This window comes from Chiloscyllium plagiosum, unplaced genomic scaffold, assembly GCF_037043375.1.
Source record: "Chiloscyllium plagiosum isolate Xiang-an unplaced genomic scaffold, Cpla_swu_hap1 HiC_scaffold_5, whole genome shotgun sequence".
In the NCBI taxonomy this organism is placed as follows: Eukaryota; Metazoa; Chordata; class Chondrichthyes; order Orectolobiformes; family Hemiscylliidae; genus Chiloscyllium; species Chiloscyllium plagiosum.
The window spans coordinates 41529421-41542709 of record NW_028270143.1 but is presented as its reverse complement, the minus strand read 5'-3'; the positions used below and the strand labels follow the sequence as shown (position 1 = coordinate 41542709).

The window sequence follows — 13289 nt, the reverse complement described above, 5'->3', positions numbered from 1 at the left end:
AGGTGAGTAGAAGGTCATAGGTTGTCATAACGTGTATGAAGTACCAAAGAGTAGGTACAGAGGCAAAGGTATTATGAGGTGCTACTCACAGGGCATAGTTTAGCATGGAGGGCATGAAGTATTATGGGGAGAAAGTGAGGACTGCAGATGCTGGAGATCAGAGCTGAAAATGTGTTGCTGGAAAAGCGCAGGTCAGGCAGCATCCAAGGAACAGGAGAATCCTGAAGTATTATGGGATAGTTGGAGCCTGTTTAGCATGGGTTGTAGTGGATGAGCATAAGGAGAGTGTAGGGGTGAGGGCTGTGGGAGGCATGGGGGATTAATGTTTTATTCTCTTTTTTAAAAAAAAGTCAATACAGTGCTAATGCACAGAGGGAGACCTTCTGCACTTGATATTCTCCACTCCCATGCTGGAGTCACCAAGCCTGACTCCCAGGGAATCCTGCCATGCTGGAATAATCTCCTCACTCTATGGATAAAAATCCAAAGAATGGAATTATAGATCACAATTGGATATAATTGTATATAAAAATATAATTCAACATATCACATCTGTTTAAAAGAACTGATCATTTGCAGTATCAGACAACCATCCTAGATCATAGCAATTTGCTGTGTAAAATAATTCTTACTTTCTTTCTGGTTCTTTTGTCAATTGCCTTAATTTTGGATTTTCTAACCACCAAAATTCCAGCACTCCTGCCAGTGGTAACAGGTTTATCCTGAATACACCAATAAAAGCCCTTCTCATATCGTACAGCTCTATCAATCTTTCAATTTTAATCTTTTGTTAGCAGCTTCTTTAGTCTTTGCATGTAACTGAAATGTTTCATCCCTGCTACCAGTTTTTCGCAAATATCTTCCATATTATCTCCATGGCTTTGACACCCTTAATATATGATGTTCAGGACGAAACATTATACGACCATTGAGACCTAATTTCTGATTGATAAAGACCAAGCATAAATGCCCTTGCTTTTGCATTCTATGTCTATTCATAAACACCAGGATCACATAAGTTTTTAAAAGCTTTTCCAACTCATCATAGTACTTTTCAGGCTTTGTTTATTTAAACTTACAAGTCCTTTTGTTCCTGTACTAACCTTAAAGTTTTACTATTTATGAACATTACATACTAAAGAAAGTAATATTTATTTACAATTTGAGAAATGAACACAGATTTGTACAATTTGTAAAAATAAATTTTATGATAAGGTCTGTTTTGGGTCAATTAACATTAAGAGCATCCTCAGATCAATGGAATCTAAATTGAATAATCAGAAACTGGCTCCTGGCATAGTGAATCCAATTAGATTTGTCTTGTACTATTTCCTAAATTAGTGCATCATTGTTTAATGCACCTTATCCCTCATTCATGAAACAAAAGAGATTTCAACTTGATCAAACACTGTAATTCAAAAAAGTTCTGAGCTTGGCTTTATTTGTGAAGGGGGACTGATGATTTTAACAGAATGAAAACAAATGACATGAGTTTATGCTGGGGACCAAAGAAGCAATTTGTCTCTTCTGTGTTGGACAGTATTTAAACAGCATTTAAAAGAGATAGATGGCTAGTTTATTCAGTTCTACAGACAGAAATTACAGTAAAAATTAGATGTCAAATAATGTTTTGACCTTGGAATGAGTTGTGACATGTACATGAAGTCATCTATCTCGGGACTTGAGGAGAACTTGTAGTCACAAAACTTTTCCAACAGTGGTACAATTATTAGCAATGGACCGTTTAAAAGTGGCGTTTCTCTTCACCTTGTGATTAGCAAGTTATTCCTTCTTGCACATATTGCAAAATTATGTTATTAACTCTATTTCATCACATTGTATCAGCTAACTTTGCCATCCACATTTAGATGGAAGTCAGGGATGGGATGGGAGTCAGCGATCAGTTGTGGACAAGAAACCCAGAAGCAGTGGTAACATATATAGATATAGATTGTCAAGCATCATTACAGTTTCTCTCTAGGTTTCCAAGCTGGCTAACTTGATCATTAGATAGAAATTAATTTGATATTATGCTGCAGTCAAGGATCAGACAGCAGATAGACAGGTCATGAACATTTGAGATTGGGACTTTCTTGCCAACCCCTAATTGCTCTTAATCCGTGTTGCTTGGGAGGCCATTCCAGAGGGCAGTGGGGTTTGGGTCTGTTGCTATGGAAACACATGTTGGCCAGACAAATAAGGATGGCAGATTTCCTTCCCTAAAGACCATTAGTAAACTAGATGACTGTTTACGACAATCAGCGATGCTTCATGGTCATCATTACTGAGACTAACTTTACATTCCAGCTATTTTAATTCACAGAACTTAAATTCCACCAGCTGCCGTGACATTACAACCTCTTGTAGCAACTATATTTATTTGATGATCAGGTATGCTTTTGGTCATTGGTGATCCCCAGGGCATTGATGGTGGGTAATCAGTGCTGGTAATGCAGATGAATTTCAAGGGAAGATTCTGCACTGTTAGAGATGGTTGTTGCCTTGTATTTGTATCGTGTATATGTTAGAGCACCTTTCAGACTAAGCCTGAATGTTATTCAGGTGTTGCTTGAGGAGTTTGGTCATTTTAAGATCTGAGGAGTTCTGAATGGAACTAAATACTGTGCAATCATCAGTGGGCATCCTCATTTCTGACTAGATGAAAAAATGAAGGCTGTTGAAGTAGTATCTGGACTTACAAACTTCACAATGATGATTTGGGGTTGAGCTGTTTTGCTTCTATCTAACACAACAATCTTCCTTCGAGTTGACATGAATCTAGGTATTGGAGAAATTTCCACTAGTTCCTATAGATTTCAATATTACTTCTGATTGGAACAGAGAATGGTGACTCTCAAATTATCACAGGAATTTAAACATCTTGTTCATATTTGGACCAAGGCTGGAAAGAGGTCTGGAGTGGAATGGTTCTACTGCAACCCAAATGTTTGCTTGGTAAGCAAGTTTTTGATGAGTAAGTGTTACTTGATAACCATGTCAAACAACAGTTTCTATCACTTTCTTAATGATTGACAGTAGACCCAGAGGGCAGTAATTGGCTGGATTGGATTTGTTCCCCTTTTTGTCATGTAGATATCAGTGCAGTGGCTGTGCTGGAGGTGTGGCTGGTTCTGTAGCTCAGTACTCCAGTCAGGATGTTGTCAAGGCCAATGATCTTTTGCTGTGTCCTGTACCTTCCACTGTTTCTTGACATCATGTTGAGTGAATCAACTTAGTCAAAACTGATATATGTGATTGTGGAGGAAGCCAAAATACAGCACATATTTTACACATTTGGCTGAATATGGCAGAAAATGCATTGCTTTTTATATTCAGGTGCTGAACTCCACCATCATTGAATCATAGATTCAGCCCATTGATTCCGGGTTCATGTTGAGGATGTTCAAGGAGCTTCCTCCTTCTATTACTAGTCCATTTCACAACTGGATGTGATCAGACTATAAGGCTTTGTTCTGATCTGTTGTTTGGATATCATTTGGCTATGCTTGTACATTTCTCTGTTTAACATGTTCACAGTCATATGTTGTAGCTTCAACAGGTTAGCAATTCACTTTTTGGTATGTCTTATGTTGCGCTTGACAATCTCTGATGAGAGTGAGAGTGTTGTCATGTCATAAAGTTACAGATTGTGATGAAATATAATTTACTTGCTGTTGATGGCCCAGTGCTTCATGGTGCTTAACTTTCAGTTTCCACTTTGGATCATCAGGCAATTATTATTAATCCCATGCTTTGTTTGATGCTGCAGATGAATCCAGAGATGGTTTTTTTGGAAATTCAGTTGATATCTGCAACTGTCTCTTGGTCCAAGGATCAGCAGTGCAACAAGTTACGTACCCTTCTTGGCAGCAGGAATGTAAACAAGAGGTTGCAGTCATTTTCTGATAAATACTGACTCTGGAAACTGAATCACAATCCTGACAGTGCCAGAAGGATTAGTGTGTCCGGAAAAATGCAGCTGTACGTTGTGTTCAAGCTGACTTTCCACAGTCAAGTGGCCTCTACCTCTGCTGTTAGAGATTTCATTTTAGTTTGTGGCAACCATTAAACACAGGACTTGAAACTTGGTGTCAGAAATGAAGCTGAAACTGAATTTTCTCTGGGCAAAAAGCAAACAGCTACGAAGAATTTGTTAATCTGCGACTTTGGAGACTAAACCCTGGATTTGTAACCTAAATATGCCAAAAGAGTTCTAAAATGTTTTGCGGGTCACAAAGTCATTATTGTAGATCAGATCCATGAAGATTACAAATGATATTCTTACAGGCCTTATATATCTTCCTGGTGAGCCTCATCTCAAAGTGGAAAAGAGTATGCTCAGGAAGTCATCAATCCAAAAAAGACACAGAAGGTGACAGACAAGCATCATGCTCTGTTCTCGAACCTATTGCAACAATGACACTCCCACATAAGGAACGTCACCCAAGGATTGAGCAAATACCAGACAGACAACAACTTGCATGTACGTCATTTAAAGATGCTTACTCAAAGACTGTTGAAAGTGGGACAGACTGCAATGATCACAGTTTTGTTCATGATGTTAAAAATCACAACACCAGGTTATAGTCTAACAGGTTTAACTGGAAGCACACTAGCTTTCGGAGCGACGCTCCTTCATCAGGTGATGAGGGAGCGTCGCTCTGAAAGCTAGTGTGCTTCCAATTAAACCTGTTGGATTATAACCTGGTGTTGTGTGATTTTTAACTTTGTACACCCCAGTCCAACACCGGCATCTCCAAATCTTGTTCATGATGGCCATCTTTGTTTGCTGACCATGCATATTTGGTTATTCGAGTAACTTGGAACTGTAAATGGTCATGCATGCAATTTCTTTTTGATGTTTATGTAAAGTGGGGGTGGGGGTGGGGGTGGGGAATGCAAGCTAATTGTCTCTAATTGAGCTTATTTGAAATTGACTCAGAAACCATTTTGTTGGCACACTACAGCTTTGTTGCAACATGAAAATCCTAGCTAGGAAACACATTTCACAATAGTCTCCTCATGAATATTTCCTGATAACTTGCTCCTTGGAAAGTACAAAGTGAGATATAACCGGGACTTACATTCCTTTTATATTAGTGTTAATCGATATATCAACACCTATCTTATTGATTGTTGGCAGGTTATTTCAATATACAGTTTATGCTAATTCTACTCTATCTGTACAATTCAAAGTTCCAACAGATGGAATTAATAATAACCAGAAAATGGAATTCTTGCTGAATTTTCCATTCCTCTGTTGCCACGCATTGGTACACACTCTCTGCTTTGGCTAAGTTCATCACTGATTCAAAATCAAAAACAAGTCCTTCATTGTCCTCGATGCCCTTTCAACCGGAGAATGGGAAGATTGGAATGCTCGTAAAATTTTGACATTTTCATGGAGGTCAAAGAAAAATTGTATGAACTGAGCAACATGTAAGGCTGACCTGGTTATAATACATTCTAACATTTTTACCTGTAATTACTGCAAATGCGAGTAGTCTCGCAGTCCTTCTCCTCAAACAGCATATCAGGACAATCTCGCCCTCCATTTGATGGCAACTGAATGATGACACGATGACGGGATTGTATTGTTTTGGCATCATCACCTAGAATTTAAATACCATTATAATGATTAATAAACAAGATTTGGATTCCATGCACAATGAGCAGTTATGAGGGACTTGCTTGCTCATTGCTATTTTCTAAGTTTGTAGCTGGCTAGGTCAGAGTCTACATGGTCAACCTATAGTTGCTTGAAGGTAACAGCAGGTAAAGATGACAGGTTTTCTTCCCTAAGGGCACTGGTGAGCCAAATTTTTTTTTAAAAATAATCAACAGTGGTACGGTGATAAAAAGGTGAGCTTTTTATTCCAAAAATTTCTTAAATTCAAACTTCGCCACCTACCTTAATTGGATTCAAACCTATGTCCCCAGAAAAGTAGCCTCAGATTCTGTATTGTTAGTGACATTACAACTAAGCCACTATCTCCCTTTGTTGATTTATCATCTCATCTGAACGACTACACCTTTGATAATGGAGCACTCCCTCAGTATTGATTGATGTAATTAAATCTTTGTTAAAATTTCAGGAAAGTCCTTCACTGCCTTGGTCAGTGGTCTGACACACTGTTAAAATGATATGGAAATGCCGTATGTCACACTGATGATTTTTAACACTGACATACTGTATTCTCGTCACTGGTAGATAAAATATTAGTTTATATATTTGCAAATTATTGAATTGGCAATTAAAGGCTTATCATTTCTATAGTCTATTTACAGTATAAAATCTATACATTTCTGTGAAACATGTCAGTACTCACCTGCATTACAAGATAAATCACAAGGTGTCCAGTGACTATAAGGTGTTACAATGCAATCTTTTTTACATGGTAGGAGACATGGTCTCACTGTATCTGGTCGTACAGTTTCAGGACATCTGAAGGAAACAATAATTATTCAGTTAATTTTTTTTAAAAGTGGGGAGTCGATATTTTAATTAGCATCAGTCAGTAGATGTTTTATTTTGCACATTAATAATTTGAAAAGAAACTAAGTGCAAACTATAAGGATTGTTTCCTAAATATTATTTTTACACAAGGAAACTGGCTGCTTATACTCTGAGATTTGTTGGTATAATGCCTCTAAGTAGAAGCTTTTATCTTCCTACTATTTCTTCCCACTTATCATGATAATTCCTGCCATGAGAAAGGTACAACAGAAAGGTTTCTTCTAGTTCAATATTCACATCAGAACCTCTTGTTTGCAACAAATTAGACTGCAACCATTGATCTTTATTCATAATTTTGTTAGTTTGCTTGAACTATTGTTGTTATTAACCTCCAGATCAGTGTACAAGGTGAGAAAAAATGACATAACCATATCCATTAGTGTTTACAAATAGAGCTTTTCATCATAAAAGACGGATTTGTAAGATAGCATAGTTCTTTCAATCAAAAGAAAACTAAGATCAATCACATGATTTCTTTGGATTCTATTAAGAGCTTGTGAAGGCAATGTGGAAATATATTTCAAATGCAATGCTTTGGTCATGTCACAACCTATTGTAATCCTGTCAGCCACAGAGAATGGAGCTCTGATCTGCCAACGAATTATTGCTCCATTGAATCAGACATCTACATGGCCACTCCCTATGAAAATCCTGTACATGGTAAAATGAAAGCTATTATAGGACTTTAGTGAACCATGAGGTAATTAGGTAGTTTTTTGAACATTTGTCCATCTGGAGTGTTTAATTCATTTACTAAAAATTAAAAAAAAATGACAGGAAGCCTGCAAAGAACTGTCAGATTAAAACACAATGTTCTTGCCAGCAAAGTAACTTCTCAGATAATACCATAAACATGGCCTTCATTAATCATTTCCAGCTCACAATTATGTTTACTTGAGCAATATTTTTGTACGACTTTTCTCTATATTCATTGAATAAGTTTATACTGAATACAAAAGTAAATTAACCATGGAAAATAAATTGATTGCACAAATAATGTTTGTCCTTCAGGCAGTGATGGCTTGTTTCTGTAATCATATTTTGTTCTCAGAACTGACTCCTATAATTCAATATATATATTTAATTCACAAATATTTTAAAGATCTTTTAAAAGTTAAAATGGTCATTACAAACATTTATGGGTATTGGGTTCATATAACATATGTTTGTTGTATTGATGGAGGGCGGAGTTCATATTCAAAATAAAATTGGGTAATGCCTTAAAATGCACTAATATATATTTCTATGTGAGTGGTACCATATGTGTTGCTATTGTTTAGGACATTTGTATAAAGATCCATTGCTACTTATGTTAAACAGTTTAATGATGCTATTAAGTGAGCACAGGAGGAAATGATATACACAATTTTAACTATAAGAAATGAATTCTTCTCTCTTCTAATCAGCAAAAGAAAAGCAATATTTCATGACTTAATCTGCCTGGAATGCAAACATTATTGTTGCAATGCCAAATGATTTTATCTTAATTTATACACAATATTCTCTCTTTTGATTTAATCATGACACCCTTTCTATCATGTGAGTTGCAAAGTATTCATAAATGCAATTACTATGCATTCTAGTAACTTGGAACTGGATGAACTATTTTTAGGTATTAAATACCACTGTGGTTCTCCCACTCTCCAAAAATACCTTTGTCAGGAAATTGATAAAGCAACAGTATTAATGGACAATTTTTAGCCAATTATGTTTTTCCCACTAACATTAATACTAATGATTCAAAGGAACACCAAGTACCAAATGAAATGTCAAGTCTTTTTTTTCAAAATGGAAAATACGTTTGAATCAGTAGTATTGCTTGTAATTCCATTTTATGAAAACAATTCAATCAAAACAGGTTTTCTATTTCAATTTGCTGGTGAAATGAAAGCTTGCGCTCATTTGAGGTTTTCAATTGAAATATTGATTTCTTTTGCAGTGTGTTGAAAGTAAAGTTAAAAGCAAATGATATAAAGTAAAAAGTGCTTCAACAAAGATTGGTGAAGCTAGATAAGTCCTACAGTGTTCTCTTATTGATTTGATTATAAAATGATAATACCCATTATCAGTAAACTGCAAGAAGCTTTGTCCTTGCTGATTTCAAGAGAAGTGTCACTTATTAATCCACATTTAGAAATACAAACATGAAGTGATCAAGATACACTTGCTGTTCATTTTGAATAATCTGACCCCTCAGCACTCTGTACATAACTTGATCTGTGCGAGCCTTATGACCATTGCACCTTTATGAAAATTGGAGCAGTCTGTGTGTTAGTTTATGTAGTGTCATTTCAGACTAATCTGGCAAAAAGAGAGAAGTCAGAAGTGACAGATGTATAGTTTCCATGTTGTTTTGATAAAGAATGAATTAACATTAAAGTTTTTTAAAGAAAAGACCACTATTCAACTTTCACCAGTGCAAATGCTTTTATTACGCAAATATCAATTTTTGAGGGACATGATGAAAATACACCTCACAGAAAAGTTTCCATATTTCATTGTGAGCATATTTATTTGAATGCAAGTTAATGTTATAAGGGTTTCATTTATTTTTAGCAGATGATGTTAAGCACAATTTCAATATGGAATTATTGTTCTTTTCTCCCTTGGGGTAAAACTTAACGCTTATCTTTTGAAAACCAAGCGCTTATCTTTTGAGAGAGTTATGTTAAACTAAAAATGTAGTAATATGTTTTTGGAATAGTGTAAGGAAGTAATGTTCGCTGCAGTTCCAATTCTGTTAAAATTGCTTCTCTTTGAGTAATCAGTTTCTCTCAATGTAATTGTCTCCTTTCACCTGGTGTAATTATTATGTTCTATCATGAAGGGGAGCATCCCAGAGGCTACCAATTCCCCAATTACAGTAATCTGTTCACTGAGTATCACATACACTGTGCTACTAAATTCTCATTGAAATAAAAGAAATCACCACAGAAAACGGAAGTACACAGATTAAACCCAACTAATATATTTATAAATAAACATTTATAAAAAGACTCCAAAATCATCATTTAGAAACCATGGAAATGACAACTTGGCTGTTCTCCAAATGTTATTTGTTGAACAACTAAAGGGCTAATTTCGGGATTTTATTCAAAACTATGCTCCTCTATCTTATATTAATACTTATTTGCCCAGTATCAGTTCTGACTGACTTAGCTTGACTTCTAGTCTCTATACTACAAATTTGAAGCTGTTATCAATGTACTTAAATTGTTGCTCATTCCTATAATGTTCTCCTAGGCTATAAATCTTAAACTTTTTATTCCTCTTTTCCATGTCCTCTCCTTTAATCCATCAATGATGGCCTTTAGGTACCTCTGCCCTATGCTATGGAATATGAAACCACTCTTAAAATGAATACAGACTTCCTTTAATCTAATTGATGCAGAAGAAATTTGAAAATAATCTAAGCTAAGTAGGCAGTGGGGCTAACTGGAAACAATGGATTAATATTCAAGTAATAATCAGGATAAACCTACATTCACCATTGAATGGTCAAATCATAGAGTCATAGAGATGTACAGCACAGAAACAGACCCTTTGGTCCAACTCGTCCATGCCGACCATATATCCCAACCTATTCTAGTCCCATTTGCCAGCATTTGGCCCATATCCCTCTAAAACCTTCCTATTCATCTACCCATCCAGATGCTTTTTAAATGTTGTAATTCTACTAGCCTCTACCATTTCTTCTGATAGCTCATTCCATACACACACCACCCTCTGCATGAAAAAGTTAACCCTTAGTCCCCTTTTATATATTTTCCCTTTCACCCTAAATCTACGTCCTCTAGTTCTGGATTCCCTCACCCAGGGAAAATACCTTGTATTTTTATCCTATCCATAGCCCTCATGATTTTACAAACCTCTAGAAGGTCATCCCTCAGCCTTCAATGCTCCAGGGAGAACAGCCCCAGCCTATTCAGCCTCTCCCTACAGCTCAAATCCTCCAACTCTGGCAACATCCTTGTAAATCATTACTGAACCCGTTCAAGTTTCACAACATCTTTCTGATGTGTTTTTAATTACTTTTATCCATAGCTTGGAGCTCAAGTAGAATCCAGATCACGTTAACTCCTATTAGACACTGACTACTGTCTAATTGTAAGTGGGTAAAAACAGATAAGTTAAAATTAAATAAATTGCATTTTAAATTAATGTAGCCTGAGGGAAACATTAGTTTCATCTAAAGATATCACCATGTCATAGCAGTGTATAATGCAACACAAAAAGACACATGGGCATATCTGTTTCATAATTATTTTTAAACCATTAGCCAATAGCAATTTAAGGAATAAAAGTTTGAATTGAATTACAGCATCTGCCTAATAAGAAGAAGAAATTATGGTTAGATGGAAGTGATCTTCTCTTGATGAGAAGTGGAGGAGATTACGGTTGCAATCACAAAACAGTCCAAATCTTTTCTTACATAACTTTTCAGACTGCCTGCATTTTAAGATTGACAGTGTAACGCTCCAGAGAGCAGCTCCTGATATCTAATTCTTTCGAAACAGACTCTCAGACTCTTTGCAAGAAAAGATTTAATAATCCTGCATCTATCATTGTAATTTCCTTCATGATTCTCAATAACCTATTTAATGATGTATAGATCTCTTTAGAAAGCCAAATGTGCCAGGCTAATAGAAGCTATTTCACATGATTATAATTAACATAAACTGTTTAATGTTTTATTCCAGCCAGACAGTTCCCCTAATTGTTTTCAGTCAGCTTTGGATATATTTTCAGAAGATGAAAAAGTATTATAAGTTTTCTCAAGAAACAAGATTTAGTTTTACTTTTGTAACAGTTACATCTTGGAGGTCAATCCTGTTTCAAGTAAGGCCCATCACTTTACAAAAATAAGTATTAAAAAAACAGCAGGTGTTAACCATTTCTACAAAGGATGCTCTGCTTAATTGTGAGAGTCTTGAGATTATGGAACGCGGAGGTCTGAGGCTTACACTGAAGCCAATCTGACCGGACTATGTCAAGCACATTTGACTCAATCAGCTGTCCAGATGAACTTCAATTTGAAGTTGACTTTAATAGAGGAAAGTAAACAGCTGTTTCTTTTAAATACTTTTCCCTTTAACCTCACCTCCACCAAGTGCAAGGAGCTCAAATACTTATTGTTATCAAGATTGAAACTTCCATTTTATAAAGTGATCTGCAAAAGAAACAAGGATGAAGTGTGAAAAAACTTTTTCACTCAGCAAGTAGTTAGGGTACAGAATGGACTACCTGGCAGTGTGGTGGAAGCAGGTTCAATTGAGGCATTCAAGAGAGCATTTGATGATTATTTGGATAAAAATAATATGCAACAATATGAGGAAACAGCAAGAAAGTGGCACTTGGTAAATATGCTCATTTAATGAGCTGGTGCAGGCAAGCTGGGCTGAATGGCCTCCTTCTGTGATTTAGTTGCTTTTACTATTTCCTCCCTTCTGCTTTCCAACTAAAACTAACGTCCCTCCAGATTCCTGTTTGCTGTAGCTCAAATGAGAGCCCCTCACTCTAGCTTCTGACAATCTCTCTCTATATCCCCACTGAGCTCATTCCATTCAGGAGACTCAAATCTCACTCCCTTGATCTCATTTTCATTAAGGCAATGACCACTCAACTTTCATTCTTTCAGACATTATGCATGCTTCCCTTCCTTTACCTTTGACCCAACAGTGGTGGCAATTAGTTCCATCACTAGGACTCATATTACTTCCACAAATTCACCTCTTTTTCCATTTCTCCAATTCCCTTTCTTTCTTCAAGTTGCTGCTGCAAAATTCCTTTCATTACCAAAATCTAATTCAATCTTTCCAAAAACTCCATTGTTGGTTCAGCATTCAGTTTTGCTAAATACAGTATAATGGTGTGAATTTGAATCATTATTCTGTGCTAAAGTTGTTGCACAAATGCAAGTTGCTGTTGCCGATATTCACATTGTTTTGCACTGGCGTGACATGTACCAAGTGCGCTGATCCCTTGTTGTACTTAGCCTGTAATAATTGCATCTACATTTTGTTCATAACAACTGAGAAACAATTTAGGTTTTTATGAACTGAATAAAACTGCAAATTCCAAGAAAGCAAAATCAGTGTAGACTAGTAGATTGAAACAAATTGGTTGTGAATTGGCAGCATTGATGCACCAAAAAAAAAGACATCGGGGTAATGACAAATGCACAACTGAATTATGAGGAGCATATTTTGCACTGCTGGTGAAAAACCATTTCAGCCCATTTCACTTTCATGTTCCAATTTGGCTCTGTGAAGCACAAATTATTGTACCAATGCATTTCTATATTGCCAGTCTTGCTTAAAAATATTCAAAACCTAATTTTTTGATCATGTTTCTACTCAGTCCTCCTAATATCTCATACTTGCCCCATAGTCTATTCTTCTTATAGTACACTCTGCTAAAATGTCATGACGCATACTTTTCTAGACTGAAAAATCTGTTAGATGCAGGTTGCACTTTCATCCTGCCAGCAAAGCTTAAGTTCACAACAGTCAGATCCTACTTCCAAAGGATCTAAGTGTGAGTAAACCAACACACTGAAAGTATGTTCAAACCTTATTAATATGGTTCAAAAACATCATGCCACCTTATCAAATCATTGTAGCAATCAATGATTGGCTTTACTGCAGCTTAAGTGAAAAATGAAAGACTTGTATTTCTATGTAACCTTTCATGACCTGTTAACGTTTCAGTCAATAATAAAATATAGCTTTCTTTAAATCACAGCAAATATTATTGCACTTTTACTTAATAA

General features: G+C 36.0%; 1 protein-coding gene across 1 annotated transcript in view; it reads right to left on the bottom strand.

Moving 5' to 3' along the window:
* The window catches only part of LOC122549803 (thrombospondin type-1 domain-containing protein 7A-like), a 403547-nt gene that overhangs the window by 100045 nt on the left and 290213 nt on the right, over positions 1–13289 (bottom strand). The window contains exons 9-10 of the mRNA XM_043689852.2: positions 6330–6445; positions 5480–5612 (exon numbers count right to left, since the gene is read on the bottom strand). Of these exons, the coding sequence (XP_043545787.2) occupies positions 5480–5612; positions 6330–6445 (249 nt within the window). The remainder of the gene's footprint in view (positions 1–5479; positions 5613–6329; positions 6446–13289) is intronic.